Source organism: Dipodomys ordii, unplaced genomic scaffold (genome assembly GCF_000151885.1).
Source record: "Dipodomys ordii isolate 6190 unplaced genomic scaffold, Dord_2.0 Scaffold23, whole genome shotgun sequence".
Taxonomy (NCBI): Eukaryota; Metazoa; Chordata; class Mammalia; order Rodentia; family Heteromyidae; genus Dipodomys; species Dipodomys ordii.
Window position 1 is genome coordinate 418,627 of NW_012267239.1, and position 9,415 is coordinate 428,041.

Consider the following 9,415-nt stretch of genomic DNA (forward strand, 5'->3'; position numbering starts at 1 on the left):
GGCCTGAACTCTGGGTGCTGCCCCTCAGCTCTTCAGCTCAAGGCTAGCACTGTACCACTTGAGTCGCAGCACTACTTCTGGCTTTTTCTGTGGTGCTGAGGAATAGAACCCAGGGCCTCATGCCTGCAAGGCAAGCACTCTACCACTGAGCCATCTTCCCAGCCCTGTAAAAGGGTTTTAGCTCAGCGTCTTCTTTGGCCCTCTAAGCTCAGTATTTTAGCAAGAGCAGATGTTATGATTCTCATGGCCAGGACCAGGAAAGAACATGCACATGGCTTCTGATGTAGATGAACTCTAGAGTCCTTCAGACTGTACCTGGCCTTTGAGTCCCTCACTTTCCTATTCCTTGAAGCCCTTGGTTGCTGGACATGTGGAAGTATCAATGTGGGGGTCCCTAAGAGAACAAGTTGTGCATAAGAAGGAGCTGGAGGGAAGCCCATGAGAACCAGTATCTCTTGGCTGGTTACAGGGGTGCTGTCTGGCTTGGGCTCCTTTCTTCCTCCATCCTCTCACAGCTAGGAAGCCAGTTCCTGCTCCACTGGCAAGGTCTGAAGGGCTGTTATGAAGTCTGTTATGCCTAGTAACTCCAATTAATGCACCGTGGTAACTTTTTTTTTTAAGAACTCAACTTTAGTACAATCTATCTCCTCTCTCCCAAATGTAAGGACACTGTTGAGCTAGGGCAGGTGAGAAAATCAGAGCTAGAGGCAGAGATACATCTCTTGATGTCCATAGAGGAGATGAAAAGCCCAGGGCCAGATACAAGGGTTTTCTTTTTCAGGTAACCTTTGAATAACCACAGAGGAAGATATGTCTCCTGATAGGCATTCAGATGTATGGGTCTCCAGTGTGTCAGCAGGACCACAGAGCCTCCTGAGGAAAGAATGAGTCTGTAGGAACAGGAACAGGAGAGGTAGCCTGGCTCTGAGTGATAGGAGATAAGTAGGCAGAGAGATAGAAGGCTGAGTTAGGCTTGATTTCCCCATTGGGTCAGAGGTTCTTCAATTCTTGGATCACTGGCCCCTTAGAATAACTTAGGGAAATTCTGCTGTCTCAAAGTAGTACAGATGCATGTGAAACTTCAAGTTGTGGGATATGTTTCTGGACCATAGGCTGAGCCCCCAGTGTGGGTAATCTAGATCCCCAGGAAGGGAAGTTGGGGTCCAACTGGAGGACAATCTGAAAACGGGAACTGGTAGCAGCTTTGGCAGCTGCATCCTATAATACTTCTCAGTCCTCTAGAGTATGAGATAGCTTTGATATTTCTTCTAGCTGGACAGTCTATGTGTGAGGTCCCAGAAGGTCAGGAGGTGACCATGTTAGTCACAGCCTGGGAGATGCTTCTGGGACCTGCATGGTTTGGTCATAGTTCCATTTGGGCCCTGATGCTGTCCCAGGCCCCCATTTGGGTGTAGGACTCTCAGCCCAAGAGGCTTTCTTTTCTTGTTTTTTTGTTTTTAATTTTTTAAGTATTTTTTTTGTAAGTCAATATTGGGCTTTAAACTCAGGGCTCCGTGTTCGCACTCAGCTTTCTGGCTTAGGGTTGGTGTCCTATCACTTGAGCCATGAAGAGGCTTTCTTTTGACAAAAACAAAATGCATCTACCCCCCCCCACACACATTTGCACGCGTGTGTGTACATGCATGTGTGTGCATGCATGTGTATGCATGTAGAGACTGCCTTGCACATGCTAGGCAAACATTATTAGCACTTGAGCTACACCCCCCAGCTTTGTTAGTGTTTTTGTAAAAAAGTAAACTATGTATGTATACAAACATAAAGAAAAAAATATATCAATCTCTCCTACCCTGAGATTTTTGCCCATCCAGGCAAGCACTACTCATGTATTTGTTTGTATGGCCACAAAAGACTTTCATTATGCAGTAGGAGACTTTCCCTGGTGGAGTCTTTCTTCTGTAAAAGGAGATAAATGGACACATAGGGAGGTCCATGCTGTGGCCAGCCCTGCTTTCTCCAGCAACTTGCCCACCTCCCTTTCTCCAGCAGGTGGCCCCTTCACCGTCAGTGTAGCTGCTTGCTTCTGCTTGATAGCCTGGGATGGCAAGAATGGGGCCCATGGCACCCCATTTCCCTGTGAACAGCTCAGGTGAAAAGCATTTACCTACCCTTGGGTGCAGTCTGCACTTATGGGGCAGTGCTGATGGGCCCAGGATTCTAAGTTCCGTTTTAAACATGAGGCCACTGAGGCCCAGAGAGGTGAAATGACAATTATGTTCCTTATTTATAGGGATGGAACAGGACCAGAATCCAGGGAGGGCTATGCTTTTCTCAGGAAAGATGTTAACATATTGGAGCTTCCTCTTCAATGAAGGCTAAGTACTTTTGTAGAATATTGAGAACAGTGAAAAGTGCTGAGGCACAGAGATGTGTGCTATGTAGGTATGAGGCTCATGTTTGAGTTGCTAGAACAGGAGACAAAGTGTAGGTTCTACGTTGGTTGGTAGAAAAGGTCAAGTCCATAGCCCTCCTCGTGTAGAGGCCTTGCTGAAGATGGCTAAGCCCTTGTTGTGTGGGCCTGGGGAGCTTGTGAAAATAAATCTGCCTAGTAACTGTTCTGAATGGACAGGGCTGGAGTTATAGCTCAGCACTAGAGTTCTAACCTGCCTTGTACAAGATGCTGGGTTTAATCTGTAGTAGCACCTCAAAAAAATGAGAACAGGGCTGGGAATGTTGCTCAGTTTTAGAGTGCTTGCCTAGCATGCATGAAACTCTGGGTTCGATTCCACATAAACAGTAAAAGCCAGAAGTGGTGCTGTGGCTCAAGTGGTAGAGTGCTAGCCTCAGGCACAGTGCCCAGGCCCTGAGTTCAAGCCCCAGGACTGGCACAAAACAAACAAAACCAGAGATGGACTGTAGGCATCGCCCATAATACAAAGCCCTGAGTTCAAACCCAGATTCAGAACCAATGAGTTTACTTGGGTCTACATTGCCTCACACAACTCAACCAACTGGGTGCCTACATGTTCACGTCTATTCCTCACTTTTTGCTATGGTTTCCCCATTTGTAAAATAAGAGGTGAACTATGGACTAGATATCAGATGCTACTAGGTTGTCTTTTTTTAAAATTCATTTTATATTTTAATTATCTAAAAATGTTTAAAACTTGGGAGATTTTTTTCCCCAGAACATAAGCTGCCCAGGCACTCTTGAGATCTGACAAAATAAAGGCACTTTTTTTTTTTTTGACAATGCCGAAGTTTGAATGTGGGGGGCCTTGCACTTGGTAGGCTGGCATTCTACCACTTGTGACATACCTCCAGCCCAGCTTTTTGCTGGTTATTTTAGTTATGAAGTCTACTTTTGTTCAGGTTGGTCTGGAACAGCAATTCTCCAGATAACAGCCTCCTGAGTAGCTAGGATGATAGGTATGAGCCACCTGCTCAGCCTTTTTTCCCCTTGTGTGCTAAGGATGGAACCCGGGCCTCATGCAAGCTAAGCAAATGTTGTACATGGCAACCAAGGGTAAATGCACACCAGACTGCGTCACATTTATTACCTGTAGGCACCTATATTTGCCACCAATAGACTCAGTCCTTGCTGGATGCATTTTCCCTTGTCATCTCCTGCGTCGTCCTGTCTAAAAGTTGGCACTTGCAGATGGATGCAAGAGAGCCCTACTTCCAAGGAGCCCCCCCATCTCTTGAGCCCAGATGAGGCAGAAAACTTCTCTGAGGAAATATACAGCCTGAGCTTGAAGGCTGGGTGGGGTGTCCACCAGGTGGAGAGGCTACTCTGGTTTTGCCAGAATGAAAACTAGTAAGCAGAAGCTCATACTTCAGAGAACACGGAGGTTGCCTTTTTCCATCAGGGAGACTTTTTAGGGTACCCACTCTTTTGCAGAACTGATGCTTTACCTGACCTAGTGGCTCATGACTGTTAATCCTAACAACTCAGGAGGCTGAGTTCAAAGCAAGTCCCTGCAGGAGAGCCTGTGAGACTCTTATCTCCAATTAACCATCAGAAAACTGAAGTGAACTGGTGACTCAAAGTGGTAGAGCACTAGCCTTGAGCAAAAAAGCTCAGGGACAGTACCCAGGCCCTAAGTTCCAACCCCACCGCCAACAAACAACAACAACAACAACAAAAACCCGGATGCCTTTACAAGGGGCTGAAGCTGCATCTTGGGTAGATCAACCCATTCTGAGTCTTGGATTTGTAATGAGCAGACTTGGATTTTTATCTGGCTCTTAGGAAAACTGAGTGATTTCAAGAAGATTATTGTCATTGTCTGAACCTTAAACCCTCATCCAATTATTTTCTTTAAGACTATTAAGATTGCCAGATAAATGTCAAGACATAATTATCTTATTTCTCTATAGAGTCTGTGAGTAGATTTGCTGGGGAGATGGTATCTCATTCGACTTGGCACTTCCATTCCCTGTCTCCACTCAGGATACTTAAGTCAAATGAGGAAGAAAGAGCTTGGTGAACAGAAGCTCAGATTAGCTACAGGTCTCAAGTGGCAATGAGCCCACCCACCAGACCCCTCCATGAAGGGGTGGGGAACAAATGGCCCTTATAAGGCCCTTGAAATAATTGGTACCTGACAATACAGACATGTATGCTTTTGGTCAGTTTCCAGCAGCCAATTTGCCTGCATTATAATTTTGTATGGTCTGTAAATTATATAAATACCCAAATGTCCCTTTATAGAAAAAATGTCCCACCCCTGGAAGGGATGGGGAAACCAAGATCAACCAACTTGGGTGCCGTTCTTCTTCCCCTTCCCCCCAAATCACTTAAATCAAATTCAAATTAAGTCTCAGGATTATCTGATTATCTCAACATTTGTACAGTAGTTTCCATTTCCAGGGTGCCTGCTCTGTTATCTACTTGTTATCTACTCCTGGCCCACGACAGCCTGTGAGAAAGGCAAGGCCCACTACCTCACTTAAAAGAGGATACTGAAGCATCCTCAGGAAGTACCTATTCTGGGTGCTGCAAAGAAAACCTTTTAGCCAATAAATGGGGAACTCATCTGGTGCCTTCTCTGGATTTTTCTCTCCCCTTCCCCTTTCCCTTTCCCTTTCCCTTTCTCTTTCCCTTTCCCTTTCCCTTTCCCTTTCCCTTCCCCTTTCCCTTTCCTTTTCCTTTTTCTTTTTCTTATTGTTAGTTGTGGGGTTTAAACTCGGGGCCTAGGCACTGTCTCTTACCTTTTTCCGCTCAAGACTAGTACTCTACCACTTTGAGCCACAGTGCTACTTCCGGTTTTCTGGTGTTTAGTTGGAGATAAGATTCTTATGGACTTTCCTGCCTGGGCTGGCTTTGAACCACAATTCTCAGATCTCAGCCTCCTGAGTAGCTACGATTACAGGCGTTAGCCACTGGCGCCTTGCTTTTCTCTGGGTTTCTTGACTATTGGCTCTGCCTAGTCCTGGATTCTTAGTGTTCTAATGCTGGTCTCTCTCCAGGTACAACAGCTTGGTGACCTGCACGAGGGCCAAGGGCATCATTGCCATCTGCTGGGTGCTCTCATTTGCCATCGGCCTGACACCCATGCTAGGCTGGAACAACTGCAGCCTGCTGAAGGAGGGCAGGAACTCCTCTTGTGGTGAAGGCCAGGTGACGTGTCTTTTTGAGGACGTGGTGCCAATGAACTACATGGTATACTACAACTTCTTCGCTTTCGTCTTAGTGCCCCTGCTGCTCATGCTGGGCATCTACCTGCGGATCTTTCTGGCAGCCCGGCGACAGCTGAAACAGATGGAGAGCCAGCCCCTGCCAGGGGAGCGGACCCGGTCCACACTTCAGAAGGAGGTCCATGCAGCCAAGTCATTGGCCATCATTGTGGGACTCTTCGCCCTCTGCTGGCTGCCCCTGCACATCATCAACTGCTTCACCTTCTTCTGTCCCACGTGCAGCCATGCCCCTCTCTGGCTCATGTACCTGGCTATTGTCCTTTCGCACAGCAATTCTGTTGTCAATCCCTTCATCTACGCCTACCGGATCCGTGAGTTTCGTCACACCTTCCGCAAGATCATTCGAAGTCACGTCCTGAGGAGGCAGGAACCCTTCAAGGCAGGGGGCACCAGCGCTCGGGCTTTGGCAGCTCACAGTGCTGAAGGAGAGCAGGCCAGCCTCCGTCTCAATGGCCATCCCCCTGGGGTGTGGGCCAATGGCAGCGGTCCCCATCCTGAGCGGCGGCCCAATGGCTATGCCCTAGGGCTGGTGAGTGGAGCGAGTGTCCAGGAAGCCCACCAGGATGTGAGCCTCGAGGATGTGGAGCTCCTTAGCTATGAGCACAAAAGACCTTGCCCAGAGTTGTCTGGCAAAGAGGACCCCCTGGCCCAGGGCAGAGCAGGAATATCCTGATGGTCCATGGAGTTTGCCCCTTCCTGAGGGAAGCAAATCATTGTCTTTCTTGGCTGGACCAGTCACGTTGGGAGAAGAGTAAGCGTGCCATGAGAGCCATCAGGCATCTGGTAACCACTTTGAATGGAGAGGAAGGAGCCCCAAGCTGGCGTAGCATGAGGCCCAGCAAGTCTGGCCTGAAGCCTGAGAAAGTAGATGTTTCATGCTGCGAGGCCGGGGCTGCAGCCCCAGCGGCCTCTTCACTGGGCAGGGCCCAGTCTTCCACTCCAGATGCCTCTGGAAGTCCCAGTAGGTCTCTGCAGAGCTGCCATGGCTTAGTGGACTGGCCTGCAGCAAACCTCCTGTCACACGCACGCCACCCTTCTCAGACTTCCTAGGGCTCAAGAAGCTGCTGGCCTGGAGGTGGCATTTGACTAATTTTTTTTTCCCCAGAAGATATGAGTGTGAGGAAATCCTTTCTATTTTATTATCTTCCTCTCCCTGGCTTCTGGGTCTGTTGCCTGTCCTGCTGCTAACCTGGCCTTGGGAGGATGCCAGGGAGTCTCAGGCAGCCCTCTCCTATTGTCAACCACGGCTGTGCACTGAACGCCCAGGGCCATCTCTTGGGGGTGATGAAAGTGGACTGGAGGACAAGTTGTAACAAGAACGATGCCAGAGCATGGGCTCAGGTCCCAGGGGGGCTGGAGCCTGGAGCCTGGAGCCTGGGCAGTTCAGAGCTGCCTCCAGAGAGGCCCTATCAAACCGGCCTTTCCTTCTAAAGGGAGTGTTTGTTTTTTTCTGAGATGAAATAAAAATGAGCCACATCGTGTTTTAAGCTGTCCAATGAGAATGGTGTCTGAGTTCCTTTCCCCACTCTATAGCCAGACTCTGGTGTACACACATGGGCTGTGTGTGGACTGTGTGTGGGCATGTACAGATGCGCAGGCAGACAGAAACACAATGCCTGCCCTGGAGGCCTCCAGGCACATATTCTCCTGGAGTCAGCTTCTGTATCACACCCGTACTCAAGTGGAGAGAGCCCCACATCTTCAGTTCTCTGGGAAATCCCAGCCCTTACAAGTAGCACTGGAGGAAGGGATCCTGTACCCAACTGCTTCCCCTCTCAGGGAACCTGACCCTTCTGCTCCTAGGTTTTCATGGTAAAGAGAAGCTGGCTTCCCTCATCACCTTCCTGGCCTTTGAGGAAGAGGATTTCTGTAGGCGATCCCTGAAATCTGTCCACCGTCCCTGACCCTATTCCAGTTCTCAGCTGAGAAGCCACAGAGGTATCTGGAAACAGATCTGGGCTGGGGCTAAACTGCCTTCTCTGAAATCACATCTTCCCTTCCTCCTACCTCAAAACCTGTTAGGAATGTAGTGTCTTCCTCTGACATGGCCTGAGGAGGTGGTGTCACCCTCCTGTGATGGTGAAGTTGGCCTATGCTTTAGTCTCATTCAGGATGGGACTTGGGAAAGGAGGGGTAGAACTTTGAAAGTAATGCTCACACAGCTCTGGCAGTCCTGTTTTATAGATGATTAACAAGCTCAGAGGGGTTAAGTCCTTGCTCCAGCTCACACAGTAAGTGGCAGTATACTTAAAACCTGGTTTGTCTGTTTGCAAAATCCATGCTCTATTCATTAATTGATAAAGTATTGCAACCAACAAAAAAGTATGAATGTAATGTCCTAACACTCTACTTAAGAAATGAAGCATTACAACTCCAGGAGATACATCTGACCCTTCCTGATATAGTAGGCTGCCTGCATCTAGAAAAACACTGACTTTTCTGAATGTCCTTTCACACTATTGTACATCTGTTTTTGTCTTCTTGGGTGTTGAACTCAGAGCCTTGTAAATGCTAGGCAAGCATGAAGCTATATCTGTAGCTTCTCTATTGCACATTGTTCTACCTTTTTTTATTGTCAGTTGTAGGGCCTGAACTCTGGGCCTGAGTGCTGTCCCTGAGCTCTTCAGCTCAAGGCTAGCGCTCTACCACTTGAGCCACAGTGCCACTTCCAACTTTTTCTGCTTATCTGGTGCTGAGGAATCGAACCCAGGGCCTCACACATGTGAGGCAAGCACTCTACCGCTGAGCCACCTTCCCAGCCCCGTATTATTTTTGCCAGTTGTGGGGCTTGAACTCTGGGCCTGACATTCTACCTTTTTTATACCAATACATAAAGTTAATTTAGCTATTTTTCACTATTTCATCAGTCAGAAGTTCTTTTCACAGAGAACAATCTAGAAAGCTCTGAGAAACGCTGAAGCTTGGGCCCCTTGCCAGAGACCCTAGTTTAACTGGAGCAGTCATTCTTTTTATTTTTTTGGTTGGTCGTGGGGCTTGAACTCTGGGTTTGGGCGCTGTCCCTGTGCTCTTCATCTCAAGGCAAGTGCTCTACCACCTTGAGTCACAGCGCCACTTCCAGCTTTTTTCCTTTTTGCTTATGTGGTGCTGAGGAATCGAACCCAGGGCCTCAGGCATTCAAGGCAAGCGCTCTACCACTGAGCCACCTTCCCAGCCCCCACTTCTGGTTTTCTAGTGGTTTATTGGAGATAAGAGTCTCACAGACTTTCCTGCCCGGGCTGGCTTTGAACCGAGATCCTCAGATCTCAGCCTCCTGTGTAGCTAGAATTACAGGCATGAACCATCAGCGCCTGGCTGGAGCAGTCATTCTTATAGGCTCTTACAGACATCTAGGGCTAAGAAGTTCTGCATAAATGCAGTCCACCCCTGCTCACATTGGCTCCTTCCTGCCTACATACTTATGTCTGTGCTGGCCATGGGCTGAGAGCAGAAAAGTGACCTGGCTTGTGTCTGAGGATGCTGGGGAGCAAGGTCACTGTTGGCCCTCATGACCAACTGGTAGAAGGCCAGAAAAAGAACACAAAGGTTAGAAAGAATGACACCGTAGTGCTTCGGCCTGTTCTGGGGTCTCTGAGAGCTGGGCTACAGAGTTGGAGAGGTCAGGGCAAGAGGCTTGGGAAGGGATTCCTGGGTACAGCTGCGTCCTAACTCCTGTCTGGGAGAGGCCTGGCCCATCTGTGGAGTCCAGGACCCCTCAGGTCCCCAGGGCGCAGTGTCCTATCTCCATGGGCTCCTC

General features: G+C 48.5%; 1 protein-coding gene across 1 annotated transcript in view; it reads left to right on the top strand.

The window, feature by feature from the left end:
- The window catches only part of Adora2a (adenosine A2a receptor), a 13,216-nt gene extending 6,063 nt beyond the window's left edge, over window positions 1–7,153 (top strand). Inside the window, exon 2 of the mRNA XM_013014244.1 lies at window positions 5,434–7,153. Within this exon, the coding sequence (XP_012869698.1) occupies window positions 5,434–6,334 (901 nt within the window). The 3' untranslated portion in view covers window positions 6,335–7,153. The remainder of the gene's footprint in view (window positions 1–5,433) is intronic.
- The last annotated feature ends 2,262 nt before the right edge of the window (window positions 7,154–9,415 follow it).